General features: G+C 43.4%; 2 protein-coding genes across 3 annotated transcripts in view; one reads left to right on the top strand and one right to left on the bottom strand.

Annotated features, from left to right (window-relative positions):
- FAM117B (family with sequence similarity 117 member B) overlaps positions 1 to 16955 on the bottom strand; it is a 298958-nt gene that overhangs the window by 152880 nt on the left and 129123 nt on the right. The window lies entirely within an intron of this gene.
- On the top strand, positions 12702 to 15214 carry LOC139015509 (T-cell surface glycoprotein CD1a-like). Its single transcript, XM_070423278.1, has 6 exons — positions 12702 to 12762; positions 13118 to 13381; positions 13820 to 14098; positions 14306 to 14584; positions 14912 to 15005; positions 15172 to 15214. Exons 1-6 carry the CDS (start codon positions 12702 to 12704, stop codon positions 15212 to 15214), a joined length of 1020 nt encoding a protein of 339 aa, XP_070279379.1.

Genomic DNA, 16955 nt, shown 5'->3' with positions numbered 1-16955 from the left:
TCCCACTTCTAGGAATATATCCCAAGAAACCAGAAACACTGATCAGAAAGCATATATGCACCCCTATGTTCATAGCAGCACAATTTACAATAGCCAAGATTTGGAAACAGCCTAAATGCCTGTCTACAGATGAGTGGATTAGAAAACTGTGGTACATCTACAGAATGGAATACTACGCTGCTATAAAAAAGAAGGAATTCTTACCATTTGCAGCAGCATAGATGGAACTGGAGAGCATTATGCTAAGTGAATTAAGCCAGGAAGTGAAAGAAAAACACCACGTGATCTCACTCATTTATGGATAATAAAGAACATTATAACCTGATGAACAAAAAGATAGATACAGAGGCAGAGAAGCATGGAACAGACTGTCAAATTACAGTGGGAAGGCTGGGGAGTGTTGGGGGTTGGGGGGAGGTAAGAGATCAACCGAAGGACTTTTATGCATGCATATAAGCATAACCAATGGGCACAAGACACTGGGGGGGAGGGAGGAGGGCATGTGCCAGGGGGTAGGGGAGGCTGGGGGGAGGTCAATGGGAGAAAAAAAAGGGGGAATCTGTACTACTATCTGTAATACTTTAAACAATAAAATAAAATTTAAAAAATAATAAAACAATGCTAAAAAATCATTGATTTTGTGTATATATTATATTTTATATGTTTATCCATAAAGACCTGCTGGTAATAAAGATAAATTTTTTAAAAACCTGCTTGTATCAGTCACCTCTTCTGTCCTGCCTCACATTTTCTCAGTCCATTTTCCCCCCAGCCACTGCAAGGCAACAGCTCGAACTTTAGCTGCACTGCAAGTCTTCTGCATTGTGTACTAAGGCTTTTACACGATATCGTCGGTAACCTGTGAGAAGGGATTATCAGCTGTGGATGCTCAAAGCTGAAGATGAGAGGGGATTAACACCTCAAGGACAGTCCTTGACTTTGTGGAGTGCAGATCATTGAACATTTTTGTGCGTGTACACTGATAACAAAACATTTCTCATAAGAATATGCACAGAAATGGAATTGCTGGGTCACAGGAGGTACGTATTTTTACATTTAATAGATACTGGTGAACAGGTTTTCACAGTGCTTCTACCAGTCTACCTTTCATCTTCTCCAAAAACTCACTCATATTTGATACTAGAGGCCCGATGCACAAAATTCATGCAAGAGTAGGCCTTCTTTCCCCCCGGCTGCCAGCACCGTCTTCCCTCTGGCACTCGGGATTCGGGTTTCCCTCACAGCTCTGGCTTCGTCTGGAAGGATGTCCGGTCTAATTAACATATTACACTTTCATTATTATAGACTAGAGGCCTGGTGCCTGAAATTTGTGCATGGGGGGAGGGTCCCTCAGCCTAACTGCACCCTCTACAATCCAGATCCCTCTTGCAATCTGGAATCACTGGCTACTAACTGCTCACCTGCTTGCCTGCCTGATCCCCCTATCTGCTCTCCCCTGCCGGCCTGATTCCCCCAATTGCCTAACTATTCTCCCCTGCTGGCCTGATCCCCCTAACTGCCACCTTCTCCCTTCTTCCTTCTTCCGTGTCACTGGCCTCCTCCCTTCTGCCCTCTCCTGCGGTGCCAGCCTTCTCCCTTCTCCCTTCTTGGGAGCAGCGCTGGCCTTCTCCCTTCTGCCTTCTCCCATGCGCTGGCCTTTCCCCTTGTACCTTCTCCCACGACCTCTGCAAAAGGGACTGCAGTGCTGGACCGGCCCTCAGCCCTTACAACTTCCATGGATGCTGGTCCTAGGCCCTTGCAGCCGCTATGGCTTTGTCTTGAAGGACATCTGGAAGGACAACCAGAAGACATCTGGCCTAATTAGCATATTACCCTTTGATTAGTATAGATTGTGAACCCCTTTAATTTTAGCCATTCTTGTGTGGATATTTTTGGTTATCTAATTGTTGTTTAGGGTTTATATTTCCCTGTTGACTAATGGTACATAACATATACCTATTAGCCATTTAGATACACTCTTTTGTGAAGTACCATTTTAAACTTTTAGCTATTTGTGTGTGTGTGTGTGTGTGTGTGTAGTGAGGGAGGATGTTGGTCTTTTTCTTATTGATTTGAAGTTCTTTATAATGTCTGTATACTAGTCCTTTGCTGAATGTAGGTATTGTGAATATTTTCTACCAGACTCTGGTTTACATTTTACTCTCTTAAACTTGTATTGTGATGGAAAGAATTTTTAATGGGATACAATTGATTAAGTCTACCAGACCTGAGGCCCTGAACCTAACTGTCCCCTATACCTGGGCTCCTGAGCATTAAAGAGAAAAAACCAACATGATATAGAAAAATGTTAGTTACATGCAAACAAGTGGTTAGAATAAGATGGAACTTGGAGACATTGCAGAAAATAGGTCTACCTTTCATCTACCTTTCATCTAGCGCCAATATCTCACCTTTGTGTGGAAATTACCGAAAAATCGGTACAGCAGTATATTGTTCTTTATAATGATTGTTATTTACTCATATAAATTATTTAATCCTTCTCCAAGGTCACAAGATATTGTCCTTGAACTGTGGTGCTCAAACTTGAGTGGGCGTCAGCAGCATCTGTGAGGTGTTTTGTGTTTTATTTTTTTAAATAAATGTTTTTTTACATACCTCCACAATGTCTAGGTCTTTAGGTCAGGAAAGAGGTTTAAGAATTTGCATTTTTTTTACAACTTTCAGATGATGCTGATTCTGGTGGTCTGAGGATCACACTTTGAAAACCACTTATCTTTGAGAAGCTTACCTTTTACATTTAGATATACAATATGCCTGGACTTGATTTTTGTGTGTGCTATGAAATGGGGATAAAAGTTAAAATTTTCCATGTTAGTCAACTAATAATGACATGCAGCACCAATTATGTTGTAATATAAGTGCCTAAATGTATACTGACCTCTTGCTGAACTCCTTATTTTGTTCCATTCTTCTGTGAGTCTATCCTTGTGCCAATGTAATGTAATCGAGTAATCTTAATTACTTTAGATTTAATAAATCTTGATAACCACTACTCTTCCTACTATGTTGTTGTTGTTTTTCTTCAAGTGTATCTTGTAAAAGAATAGGAAAAATTGTAAGAAAACAATATAGCAGTACAGCCTTTTTGGAAGCTAAGAATTACTGTCTCTGAAGTCTAAATATCTGTGAGACACCTCCGTTAAAAAGAAAACACATTTGCAAGTCAAGAGCATTTTGAAAAGTAAATAAGATTTTGAAAAGTGAAAATATCCAGTGTATGAGCTGAATTTGTTCTTCCTAAAATTTATATGCTGAAGTCCTAACACCCAGTATCTCAGAATGTGAGCAGATATGCAAATTAACCCAACTAAGATGGCTGCAGCCACGGAGCTGGAGTGAGCAGGAGGCTTGGGTTGCCCCCGGCAATGAAGGAAGCCAAGCTTCCCGCCGACGCTGCCAGCCCTGAGCTCTGCTCAAGGCTACAAAGTTTCAATTATAGAAGATAAATAAATTCCAGATACCTGCTTCCAGCCCGTGGCCATGGCCAGCCTGAAAATGGCTATCAGCCCCTCACCCAGGCTGGCCAGGTACCCCAGTAGGGCCCCCCACCCTGAAGGGGCTGTGGCCAGCCTGAAAACGGCCATCAGCCCCTCACCCAGGCTGGCCAAATCCCTATGGGATGAGGGTCCCCACTGGGGGGCTTGACCAGCCTGCAAACAGTTATCAGCCCCTCACCCAGGCTGGCCGGGCACCCCAGTGGGGACCCCCAACCTGTATGGGGTGTGGCCAGCCTGAAAATGGCCCTCAACCCCTCACCCAGGATGGCCAGGCACACTAGCGGGGACCTCCACCCTGAAGGGGGTGTGGCCAGCCTGAAAAAAAGCCCTCAGCCCCTCACCCAGGCTGACCACACCCCCATGGGGTGAGGGTCCCCACTGGGGGGCTTGACCAGCCTGCAAACAGTTATCAGCCCCTCACCCAGGCTGGCCAGGCACCCCAGTGGGGACCTCCACCCTGAAGGGGGTGTGGCCAGCCTGAGAAAAGCCCTCAGCCCCTCACCCAGGCTGGCCACACCCCCACGGGGTGAGGGTCTCCGCTGGGGGGCTTGGCCAGCCTGCAACCAGCCATCAGCACCTCACCCAGGCTGGCCAGGCACCCCAGCAAGAATCCCACCCTGATCCAGGACACCCTTCAGGGCAAACCAGGTGGCCCCCACCCATGCACCAGGCTTCTATCCTATATAATAAAAGGGTAATATGCAAATTGATCCTAACAGCAGAACGACTGGGAATGACTGGTCACTATGACACACACTGACCACCAGGGGGTAGATGCTCAAAACAGGAGCTGCCCCCTGGTGGTCAGTGCGCTCTCACAGGGGGAGCTCTGCTCAGCCACACACCAGGCTGATGGCTGCCAGGACAGCGGTGATGGTGGGAGCCTCTCCCGCCTCCTTAGTAGCACTAAGGATGTCCGACTACAGCTTAGGCCTGCTCCCCACTGGCAAGTGGACATCCCACATGGGCTCCCTGGCTGCCAGAGGTATATCTAACTGCCAGCTTAGGCCTGATCCCCCGGGGAGCGGGCCTAAGTCAGCAGGTGGACATCCTCCAAGGGGTCCCAGACTGTGAGAGGGCACAGGCCGGGCTGAGGTACCCCACCCCCCCACCCAAGTGCAAAAATTTTTATGCACTGGGCCTCTAGTATAGTAGATAAAACAGATTTTTAAAAAATATGTTTTCATTGAATTTTTTTTTTAGAGACAGGTAGGGAAAGGGAGAGGGAGAGCAAGATAGAAACGTCAATGAGAGAGACATCAATCAACTGCCTTCCTGAATACTTTCCTAATGGGGATCCATCCTGCAACTGGGGCATGTGCCCTGACCAGGAACTGAACCTGGGACCGCTTGGCTCATGGGTTGATGCTCAACCACAGAGCCATACAGGCCAGGCAGATATAACATTTAATTGAGGCTCATTCCATCCCTGTACTTTCCCTCACATGAGAGTTATCACAGTCTTCTCAAGTTATGTGTATGCCTCATTCTAGTAATGAAATCCATTTCAGTAATGAATGTGATTTACATATTACCCACAGGAATAGAAGGGTCATGTAAGTAAACAAAACTTTGGTTTGAACGTGAGTGAGGAAGGAAAGGCTGAGATGATAGTGAATGGACAGGGACAATGAGAAATGGAGAGGAAGCTGGGAGCTGTGCTGGAGGCTAAATGGAGAATGACTGCTAAGTCATGCAGAAGTGAGAAACAAGGAAGGACCAAGATATGGAAAAAAGTCAAGTGCCCATCAATAGAGCAGTGGGTAAGAAAGTGGTAGTACAGATATACAATGGAATATTACCCGGCCATAAAAAAGAATAAAATCTTACCCTTTGTGGCAGCATGGGTGAGTCTAGTTTGTATTATGCTAAATGAAATAAGCCAATCAGAGAAAAACAATTACCACATGACTTCACTTATACATGAAATCTAAAGAACAAAATTGAAACAAACCCATAGATACAGGGAACAGACTGACAGTTGTCAGAGGGGAGGAGAATTGGATGAGTGGGTGAAAAAAGTAAAGAGATTAAGAAGCAAAATTGAGCCTCGCTGGAGTGGCTTAGTAGTTGAGTATTGACCTATGATCCAGGAGGTCATGGTTTGATTCCAGTTAGAGCACATGCCTGGGTTGTGGGCTCGCTCCCCAGTGTGGGGCATGCAGGAGGCAGCCGATCAATGATTCTCTCTCATCACTGATGTTTCTTTCTCTCTCTCCTTCTCCATTCCTCTTTGAAATCAATAAAAATACATTTTTTAAAAGGAAGTAAAATTGATAGTTACAAAATAGTCATAAGGACGTAAAGCACAACACAGGGAATATAGTTAGTAATACTCTAGTAATTATATAAGGTGCTAGGTGGGTAGTAAGAATATTGGAAGGAACACTTTGTAAGGATATAATTGTCTCATCCCTATGCTGTACACCTGAAATTAATACTACTAAATAGAAACACCTTATAAGGATATGATTGTCTTATCACTATGTTGTACACCTAGAACTGATCTATATATATAAAATCCTAAGTGACTGACCAACTGGCCAGCGAACCAGCCCGCTGGTAACTATGATGTGCACTGACCACCGGGAGGAAGATGCTCAACGCAGGAGCTGCCAAGCTGTGGTGACTTGGCAGCTGCAGTTCTTGGGTGACGCACCCACAACCAGAGAGGAGGGAACCTGATTCTGGGGTGTGTCACTTGAGAACCACCCTCTTGCAATCCGGGACTCCTCAGGGGGTGTCAGAGAGCCAGCTTTGGCCCAATCCCCGCAGGCCAGGACGAGGGACCCCACCCATGCACGAATCTGTGCACCAGGCCTCTAGTACTAAATAATATTTAACATAAACCGTAATTGAAAAAGTAAAGTTTAAAAAAATGAGGGAAAAGTAAAATGGGGAGGAAGAGCACATGAATGGGGACAAATGGGAGTCCAGTAAGACACACAGAATGCTAGAGCAGGGGTGGGCAAACTTTTTGACTCGAGGTTCTTAAACTGGACCGGAGGGCCAGAACAAAAGCATGGATGGAGTGTTTGTGTGAACTAATATAAATTCAAAGTAAACATCATTACATAAAATGGTACGGTCTTTTTTTTTTTTTTAGTTTTATTCATTTCAAACGGGCCGGATCCGGCCCGCGAGCTGTAGTTTGCCCACGGCTGTGCTAGAGGGAAAGGTGAAAAGATTAGAAAACATTTACTTCTTTCAACCTAGTTATATTACAGATAAGAAAACTGAGGCCAGAATGCTGATGTGTTTTTTCCAATTCACTGCATCCAGCAGGTGTCTCATCCAGAAATTTATCTTGACTCTCCGTCCTAAGATCCTTTTAGTGCAAGAGACTTGCTTTGAAGGGCAAGAAGCACTCACACCAGATACACATAAAGGCTGGAAGCCAGAAAGAGGATAGAAAAACGTGAAGCCAAGCAGAGGGAAAAGGAGAAGCTCAGTAAAAGGCACATGAGTGTAAGAGGCAGTGGGTTTCTCTAGAGGGAAGTTGAGGTTACTGCTGCTGGGGAGGCGGAGTTCAGGTGAGTGTGTAACACTGTGTGGGAGGGGAGCTCCCATCTGGGTTCTGAGGAGAGCTTTAGGGCAGCGGTAGCCAACCGTTCAGACCTTATGGACCACAGGTTGGCGACTTCCGCTTTAGAGGACAGAGAAATCCCAGAGCTCTGATGGTGTTTGAAGAAGCACCACATAACAGCTGTTAGAACATGAGCATGCTTGTAGCCTAAGCACCAATGGATCAAGAGGACGGATTTCCATGAGGTCTGGAGACACAGAGGCAAAAAAGGGCGTCCTGCCCTGGCCAGTGTGGCTCAGTTCATGGAGGGTAGTCCCGGGCACCAAAAGGGGGCAGGACAGTTAACAAGATTATGTGCTCCCCTGAGGTGGTTACACCTAAGAGGGGTCTGGAAAAGATTACTTTTGACATTTCAAAGGTGTGTTAACCTAGATGCACAAGAACAATGGACAGAGCTTGCTTAAGGCAAAGACACCTTTTATAGACCTGGAGCTTGACTACCCACTGTGACCTGCCTAGTTACCAAGTTATGATCAGGTCACCCTGTGAGGCTACTTTCTGCCACTGAACTTGTCAGATTTACCACATGGCACTTTTTAAAACTGAGGTAGGAGAGGCAATTTTGAGATAAAGATGAGGTAGGAATGGTTGGGGCTTCAAAAGGTTGATAATAAGAGATGTTCAGTAACTAACAGTTGGCCCTGCCATGTAGATTGGTTCAAGGGCATGTACCTTGGTTGCGGGCACATCCCTAGTAGGACGTGTGTAGGAGGCAGCTGATCGATGTTTCTAACTCTCTATCCCTCTCCCTTCCTCTCTGTAAAAAAAATCAATAGAAATATATTTTAAAAAATGATTCTGATGAAAGTTTATTATGGGCAAGTCCTCTCATTTAAATTCTTTAAAGACGAAGTAAAAGTTTCTCATAAACCTGCAGGGTCTTAATTGTTTTTGGCTCAACATAATTCAAATGCTAAGGCTCAAAATAATACAAATGCTAAAGTGGCACATTATGGAAAACCAAGATGGCGGCATAGGTAAACACCAGAAATTGCTGCCTCCCAAAAATTCAAAAATACAACTAAAAGACAAAACGGACATCATCCAAAACCACAGGAAGGCTGGCTTTGTGGAAATTCTAAGAGAAAAGCACACTGAGACTCAGAGGAGGTGCGAAAGTGCAGAGGTACGGAGGCGCACGCGGCAGGGGCTGGCAACTGAAGATGCGGCTGTCTTTTTGAATCGGGGGGGAGTCTCAAGCCTCCGATTGCTCTGAACTCCAGTTCTGGGAAGTCTCTTGGGACCTGGTCTCGTGCGGGAAGAGACTGGACGGTCTGGCAGCGGGTAGAACTCGGAACTCGAGGGCGGCTTTCTCTCGGAGGTGCTTGAAGCAATTACCGGGACACTGAGACTCGGGGTCCCGTAGGGCAGGGCTGAGGATCAGCCATAGCTGCTTGCTCCACCCTGTTGATCCCCTGAGATCCTGCCCCACCCAAGCTGCGGCAGAGGCTTTTGCATATGAATGCCCTGGCCCTCTGCAATCTGAAAATTACCTAACAAACTGCAGCTAGGCCAGACAGACCCAGAACTTCCAAGAGAAGGCCCAAGGCCTCACAGCAGCTTGCATTGCTTCACAGCTGGGCCTCATTTGGGCACCTCCAAACCCCAAACAAGGAAGAAGAATCTGCAGATCTCTTCGTATCTCCTGCTGGGTAGCCTCAGGCAGAGGATAAATTAGCACCTCCTTAGATTCAAGAGCCAGTGTACCCAGTGGTCAGAGTGGGACCATCCAGATTACAACTCCTCAGATCCATAAGGGACACACTCAGGGGGCAGACTCAGTGAGCACCAAAGCCCCACTGAAGCAAGTCTTGCCCCAGAAGGGTGTCTTCAGCACAGAAGTTCTCCCACTGTAGACACAGCTGATTCTCACAGCCAGTTGGCCTGGACAATTCCTGGAGCCAATTCCTCCCAGTGATACCTACAACAATCAAGGCTTAACTATAATAAGACTGTGCACAAAGCCCACAAAGGGGTGCACCAAGAGTGTCCACCTCAGGTAATTGGGGAGGCTAGGTAATTGGGGAGGCTGACCCACTGGGCTCTATAGGACACCTAGCACACAAAGCTACTCTACCAACACAGGGAAGCATAAAAAATGTGGAGACAAAGAAACAGGACACAAATGACAGAAATGGAGGAAAGAAAATGACTGGATATAGAGTTCAAAACCACACTTTTAAGGTTTTTCAAGAACTTTCTAGAAACTGCTGATATATTTAGTAAGACCCTAAAAAAGTCAGCTGAGACCGCCGATAAATGTAGTGAGACCCTCAATAAATCTAGTGAGATCCTTGAGGTTATGAAAAAGGACCAACTAGAAATTAAGCATACACTGACTGAAATAAAGGATATTATGCAGAGTTCCAACAGCAGACTAGAGGATCGCAAGAATCAAGTCAAAGATTTGAAATACGAAGAAGCAAAAAACACCCAACCGGAAAAGCAAAATGAAAAAAGAATCCAAAAATATGAAGATAGCGTAAGGAGCTTCTGGGACAGCTTCAAGAGTACCAACATCCAAATTATAGGGGTGCCAGAAGGAGAGAGCAAGATATTGAAAACATATTTGAAGAAATAATGTCAGAAAACTTCCCCTACCTGGTGAAAGAAATAGACTTACAAGTCCAGGAAGCACAGAGAATCCCAAACAAAAGGAATCCAAGGAGGACCACACCAAGACACATCATAATTAAAATGCCAAGAGCAAAAGACAAGGAGAGAATCTTAAAAGCAGCAAGAGAAAGAGACTCAATTACCTACAAGGGAATACCCATATGACTGTCAGCTGATTTCTCAACAGAAACTTTGCAGGCTAGAAGGGAGTGGCAAGAAATATTCAAAGTGATGAATACCAAGAACCTACAACCAAGATTACTTTACCCAGCAAAGCTATCATTCAGAATTGAAGGTCAGATACAGAGCTTCACAGATAAGGAAAAGCTAAAGGAGTTCATCACCACCAAACCAGTATTATATGAAATGCTGAAAGGTATCCTTTAAGAAGAGGAAGAAGAAGAAAAAGGTAAAGATACAAATTATGAACATCAAATACACATCTATCAACAAGTGAATCTAAAAATCAAGTGAATAAATAATCTGATGAACAGAATAAACTGGTGATTATAATAGAATCAGGAGCATAGAAAGGGAGTGGACTGACTATTCTTGGGGGGAAAAGGGGTGTGGGGGATGCGGGAAGAGACTGGACAAAAATCTTGCACCTATGGATGAGGACATTGGGGCGGGGGGTGAAGGCGGAGGGTGGGGTGGGAAACGGGTGGAGGGGAGCTATGGGGGGAAAAAAAGAGGAACAACTGTAATAATCTGAACAATAAAGATTTAATTTTAAAAAAGTGGCACATTCTGGAGAGGCCTGTTCTGAACCCCTACAATAGCCATAGAGTAATTTAGCTTATCAGCTTGTTAGCACCAATAGAAATCTTTTTTTTAAAATATATTTTATTGATTTTTTACAGAGAGGAAGGGAGAGGGATAGAGAGTTAGAAACATCGATGAGAGAGAAACATCGACCAGCTGCCTCCTGCATACCTCCTATTGGGGATGTGCCCGCAACCAAAGTACATGCCCTTGACGGGAATCAAACCTGGGACCTTTCAGTCCTCAGACCGACGCTCTATCCACTGAGCCAAACTGGTTACAGCTAGAAATCTTTTTTTTGTATTCATGCAATTATCCCATTCTTTTCTCCTAAAATTCCCTTGCCCTCACCCTGCAATCAAAACCGTATGTGGTTTCTGCTTGAATCTGTGCGTCCCAAATTGCAATACAAATAAACTCTTATTGCCTTGCGTTTTGGCTTTTTAATTTTAGGTTAAGATAATCTTAACTTTTTTCCAAGATATTTTCAGAGTTAGCCTTAGATAATTTCTGTTTACTTGTACATATATAAATAAATAACAAAACGGCCAGAGCACATTTATCTAGAAGTTACAAAGGAAAAGAACATTTTAAGAGCCTTTTAAACACGATAAGCATGAAAGGACAGGGTCAGCATGGCCAGCAAAGACCAGTGTGTGATAAAATAAGCTGGACCAACCAAGCAGGGCCAGTAAGAAGGAAATCTTGGATAAAGAACTCCAGAATGTTCTATTAACTTAAATTTCCACAAATTATCACTGTTTTTAAATAAATATAACTAATAGATTTGCAGCATAACCCTCTATGTAAGCTTCATGCTTATGAGCACATATTTTAATCCTAAATAAAACTGTGTAAGATTCTCATTTCACCAAGTAGAAATACAAGCAAAGATTTCTGATACCTTAAACAATGATGTTTAAAATATGTCTAATGAAAAAATCATTAGAAACCTGAACCCAATTATTCAATCATTCAAACTTATTCACAGAGCACCTGGCCAGGAGGCATTCTGCTAGAGTTGGGGACCCAGCACAACACAGGTATACAGACCTAACACCCTGAGAAAATCACTGGAGCCAAGATTCTGCCTGGGCAACATCAGTTAGGGGTCGGGACTTTGTTTCAAGAGGCTTGTATTTGTCTAGTCTATACATTATAATAAAACCCAGCACACCAAGGTTTATAGTCCTTAGTTTATGTGCTTCCTTCTTAAGTAGAATGAAAGCTCCTTGAATAAAGTGATTGCCTTGAAGACCACTAGATATTCACGAGTGTTGAAAGATGCTTGTATCCAGGCAGATGCTGCGTGCCTCTTGGGTAAATAAATATATATCAATGCAAGTCAAACGGAGAAGATTTTCTTTTTAAAAAAAAAATATATTGATTTTTTACAGAGAAGAAGGGGGCAGGATATAGAGTTAGAAACATCGATGAGAGAGAAACATCGATCAGCTGCCTCCTGCACATGCTCTACTGGGTATGTGCCCACAACCAAGGTACATGCCCTTGACCAGAATCGAACCTGTTTCCCTTGAGTCCGCAGGGCGATGCTCTATCCACTGAGCTAACCAGCTAGGGTAAGATTTTTCTTTATGTTTCCAGGTTCCTGTGGTCTCTGTGATGGCTACTGGTTCTTCCCTAAGGATAATGGAGTAGTGGTTTATACTGTTACACAGGGCAATCAGGAGATTCTGAAAATCAAATAAAGCAGCAAATGAGATGTCAGAGATATGATACAATGGGGTGGGGCTCAGATAGAAGAAGGGAGTATTTGAAGAGTATTGAAATTTGGGAAGAAAAGGACAGAGTGACGGGACAGAGGGACAACAGAACATTAGGTAGGAATTGCAAAAACTTTTAGTTTTATACTTTCATTGTCTGAATGAGATGAAAATATCTCCAGAGATAAACTAGCTTTTCAATGGTGCATTAGACTTATCCCATAGAGGCTGAGTTAGAGAAAGATGAACAGAATGAAGGCTGAACAAGGAAGATGCTGAAAGCCAGATAAGAGAGTGAGAAGTGGAGGGGAAATGAGAGGCTGAATTGGTGTCTAGAGCTTAGGGAAGTTGCACTGGTTTTTTGTTTTGTTTTGTTTTTTTGGTCTGTTGTTAGATGAAGGAAGTCAGAATAGAGGTATTGTGGAGTGGTTTTATTTAAAACAGAAGCTAAAGACAAACTTTCCTGAGAAAGAAATAACGTCTGTAAATGAAATGCTGTTTCTGCAAATTCCATTGTTAGCAGTTCTCCTCGCAGCTGGTGACAACGATGAGGGTAAGAACTCTGGCCACTGCCCTGTTGGGTGCAAATGGGTGGGTGTATGTATGTGTATGTGTGTGTGTGTGTGTGTGTGTGTGTGTGTGTGTGTTTCTGTGTGGTGTGGTGTCCTCAGAACATACCTGGAGAGGAGAATGTCAGCGTAGTTCTCAGTATCCCGTACTCTGGGACCCTGTGCCCTTCTGAAGGTTGTTTGTAAAGCCTGGGGCCCTGGGCAGCTAAATGTCTGCTGAGGTAGCCATGACTTCCCTAATCTCCTGATTTTGAGTGTTTCCTTCCTGGCGCCTTTCTTCATTCTCTCTCCTTCCCGATGCCTTTTCTTCTCCGCATTCTACCTGTTCTTTTGCCACAGCCTTCCAGGAGGAGATCTCCTTCAAAATTATCTACAGCTCATCCTTCTACAACCATTCCTGGGTGAAAAGTCATAACTCAGCTTGGTTGGGTGATTTGCAGACTCATGGTATGGATAACTCTTGCACAATTATTTTCCTGCGTCCTTGGTCCAATGGAAACTTGAGCAAGGAAGAGATAAATGAACTGGTAATGTACCACCATGTGCTCACCACTGAAATGCCGCCCAAACTTCACAGACATGCCAGTCAATGGCAGCTTAAATGTAAGTTCAATTCCCAAAATGGGGAGACGCAATGTGCTGGGTGAGGGGTGTGGGTCTCAATGAGTTTCTTATTCCAATTTCGCCACATTCAAGCTCTTCAGCATTCTCTGTCTATATATTTTTTGTAACCTATTGTATTTCATTCACCCTGGGTTATTATAATCACAACTCTTTCACACTACGTGCTTCCTTATTGTCTTGCTCTCACCATTTACATCACCATCTTTCAACAATTTGCTCACTTCTATTTCTAAAAAAAGAAGTCATTCATTTTTTCCTCTAGCTTCAACTACCACCAATTACACTTTTTCTAAACTTCTGATCAAACCAAACTTTGTTCCATTACCTCAAATCCCCCAAACTTCTTTTCTCTTTTTTTTGATTCCACTAATTTCATCTTTACTCCCTTTCCTCTAATTTATAACCCTTCTTCCCTAGATCCCTTTGAGATACAGGCAACAGGAGGCTGTGAGCTGCACCCTGGGGGAGCCACAGCAGCCTTCTTTCGATTTGCTTATCAAGGATCAGAGCTCCTGCACTTCCAGAACAATTCATGGTTGCCATCACCAAAGGGTGGAACAAGAGCTCAGGATATGTGCAGACTATTCGATCAGTACCAGGACATCAAGAGTATAGTACAGAGGACTCTCAGTGACACCTGCCCACGTTTCCTCTTGAGTATTCTTGATGCAGGGAAGGAAGATCTCCAGAGACAAGGTCAGTCCCATATCCTTCCTCCAAGAATTTTCTAAATTAAAACCTTTCCATCTTCCCTCTAAATTGTGAATAAGGGGTCAAGAGGGAGAAGGATAATGCGTGAATTCCCAGTGTGGGACAGATGTGTCTGTCTAAGCTGATATGACGATATGAACCTCCAAGTCTGTGTTAGAGTCCTTATCTGAGTATCTCTCCTGTTCTCTGCAGTAAAACCAGAGGCCTGGCTGTCCACCGGCTCTAATCCTGGTCCTGACCGTCAGATGCTGGTTTGCCATGTCTCTGGCTTCCATCCAAAGCCAATTTGGGTAAAGTGGATGCGAGGTGAACAGGTACAACAGGGCACTCAACAAAGTGGATTCTTGCCCAATGCTGATGGCACATGGTACCTTCAGGTTTTCCTGGATGTGGAAGCCACTGAGACATCTGGACTGTATTGCCGGGTGAGACATAGCAGCCTAGGAGGCCAGGACATCCTCCTCTACTTGGGTAAGAAACACTGGGGCCCACACTGGGGTATGGGTAGATGGTCCACAAGGAGATCAGGGGAGCCAAGTAATAAAATTAGGATTTATGGACTCCAGACCCAAAAAAATGAAAATAACTAGTTCAATAAATAGAAGAATTGAAAATGAGAGACCTGCAGAAGTAGGAAGAGGTTGAGGGTTAGATGAAAGATTCAACTCTGAAGAGAGAGAGAGGACACAAGAACAAAGATTAGTGAGGCGAACACTCAAATAAAAAAGGCAGACCAGGGAAAGGCAGTAAACAGGGGGTGGGTTTGAAATGACACCTTGTGTGCACCCAAACCCACAGAACATCATCAAGGCTCCATGGGCTGGATCATCTTGACAGTGATGGTGCCCCTGGTGCTTCTCACAGCTCTTGCATTTTGGCTTAGGAAGCGCTGGTGAGTTTTTTGTGCCCATATTTCCTGTTCTTTCACTCACTCCCTACTTGTCTTCCCACCTTTCTTCTCTCTCCTCTTAGTCCTTCTTTCCTCAGTCCCTTTCCTTCTACTCTTCAATTCTCACCTCCACCTCATGCAGAGTAACTTCCATCTCTGTTCTTATTAGGTCACACTGTGAGCCTCCTGCCAGTCTTCTTCCTTTGGAATGAGATCAAGCAGCCTTGGGATTCCTGACACATTTAAACGCAGCATGGCGATAATGTCCGTTCAGCTCTCCATGTACAACGTTGGTTGTTTATGTGTTGTTATTTGTGTGTTTAATGGTTAATTATTAATATAAACTAAAGGTAATTTTGCAGGACTTGCTTTCTGACCTGGTTCAGAGATAAAAAGTCTTATTTTAAAATGAGATTCCAGCAACTGCTACATATTTAAAAATTGATGAATCTCAGGCCCATTTCAGATGTCACCTCTTTTTTTTTTTTTTAATATATTTTATTGATTTTTCACAGAGAGGAAGGGAGAGAGACAGAGAGTTAGAAACATCGATGAGAGAGAAACATCGACCAGCTGCCTCCTGCACATCTCCTACTGGGGATGTGCCCGCAACCGAGGTACATGCCCTTGACCGGAATCGAACCCAGGACCTTTCAGTCTGCAGGCCGACGCTCTATCCACTGAGCCAAACCAGTTTCGGCCAGATGTCACCTCTTTATGGGGCCGTCCCTGATTCACAAGTGGAAGCAGTGTCTGAACTCCCACCACCCTTTTCAGTGGACGTTGCTGAATGTACTTTCTCATTTTTTATCCGTTGTTGCAGTCATATAGGCCCCTTTTCACCTTCTAATTTTTAAGTCTGAGAGCAAAGTCTATGTCTTTTTAAAATCTGTATCATTTACAAAGTGTATAACTGTATGTAATATGCTTTCAATAAAAGCCTGTGTTAAGTTTGCTTAGCATTTACCACTAAGATCAGGTACCTGAGTTCTAGAGCAAGGAAGGAGAAAATAAGGAAGTAACAAGTGACAATACAGTGGGGCCTTGAGTTATGAGTGTCCTGACTAACAAGTTGTTTGAGATACCAGCTGTCTCTCAGCGGATTTTTTGCTTTGAGTTGACAGAGTAATTTGAGTTAACAAGCTCCTTAACGAGCTCGGTCACAGAACAAATTAAACTCGTACGTCAAGGCCCCACTGTATTATATATCCTGCTACTTAACACAAACACATTTTCTATCCATTTGTGAAAAAGAATATACTATTAATAAGTTAATTCAGGCTCAGATGTATGAAAAGAAAATTTGAGGCAATATTCATAAAAGTACACAGGAAAATTCAGCACTTCATTGGTCTGGTTCACTCCACTGGCCCAAGCATCAAGGAATGAATCTTAAGTTTAGAATAGTACAGTAAATTTAGTAGTGGCAATTTTCCTGTTATTTCCTTTAACAAAAGAAAATCTTGACAACCCACTGCTAATCTTGGACATACCCAAGGCGACAAAATCTGCCATTTTTTTAATTACCTTCGAGTAAAAGCCAACCATTGAAAAGAAAAAGTCTGTCTTGTTGCTAGTTATTCCACAGGTAGCAATAGCACCTTCTAAAAGGCGCATTTGGTTTGTCATAAGTGTAAGAAACATTTTAAACAACATTAAGATTCTAAAGAAAAAATAATTTTGGTATCCATGCTCCCAATATTAACCAAAAAGGAAAAACAAATATTGTAAAAACATAACTGCTCACAAAAAACACGACAAGCAACACACTCAGTCATGATCAAAACCAGAAAATTTACAGGTTTTTATCACAACAAATTCTTTAAGGGTAAAAATATAACTTAAGACTGATAAAGTAAATAACCACAGAATAGCTCCGTTTGCCAAAATATACATGCCACCTATTTCTTTTACTGCAATGGAAACACATTTATTTAAAATTTTTAAAAATTT

The sequence above is a fragment of the Myotis yumanensis genome, unplaced genomic scaffold (genome assembly GCF_028538775.1).
Source record: "Myotis yumanensis isolate MYYU_CA2020_CCGP unplaced genomic scaffold, mMyoYum1.0.hap1 SCAF_8, whole genome shotgun sequence".
Taxonomy (NCBI): Eukaryota; Metazoa; Chordata; class Mammalia; order Chiroptera; family Vespertilionidae; genus Myotis; species Myotis yumanensis.
This window is presented reverse-complemented; position numbering and strand designations above follow the sequence as displayed.

Coding starts and splice junctions, on each gene's coding strand:
- LOC139015509 (XM_070423278.1), top strand. CDS start 12,702: ATGCTGTTTCTGCAAATTCCATTGTTAGCAGTTCTCCTCGCAGCTGGT. Junction 13,382..13,819: donor CAGTCAATGGCAGCTTAAAT/GTAAGTTCAATT, acceptor CTTCTTCCCTAG/ATCCCTTTGAGATACAGGCA. Junction 14,585..14,911: donor GGACATCCTCCTCTACTTGG/GTAAGAAACACT, acceptor CCAAACCCACAG/AACATCATCAAGGCTCCATG.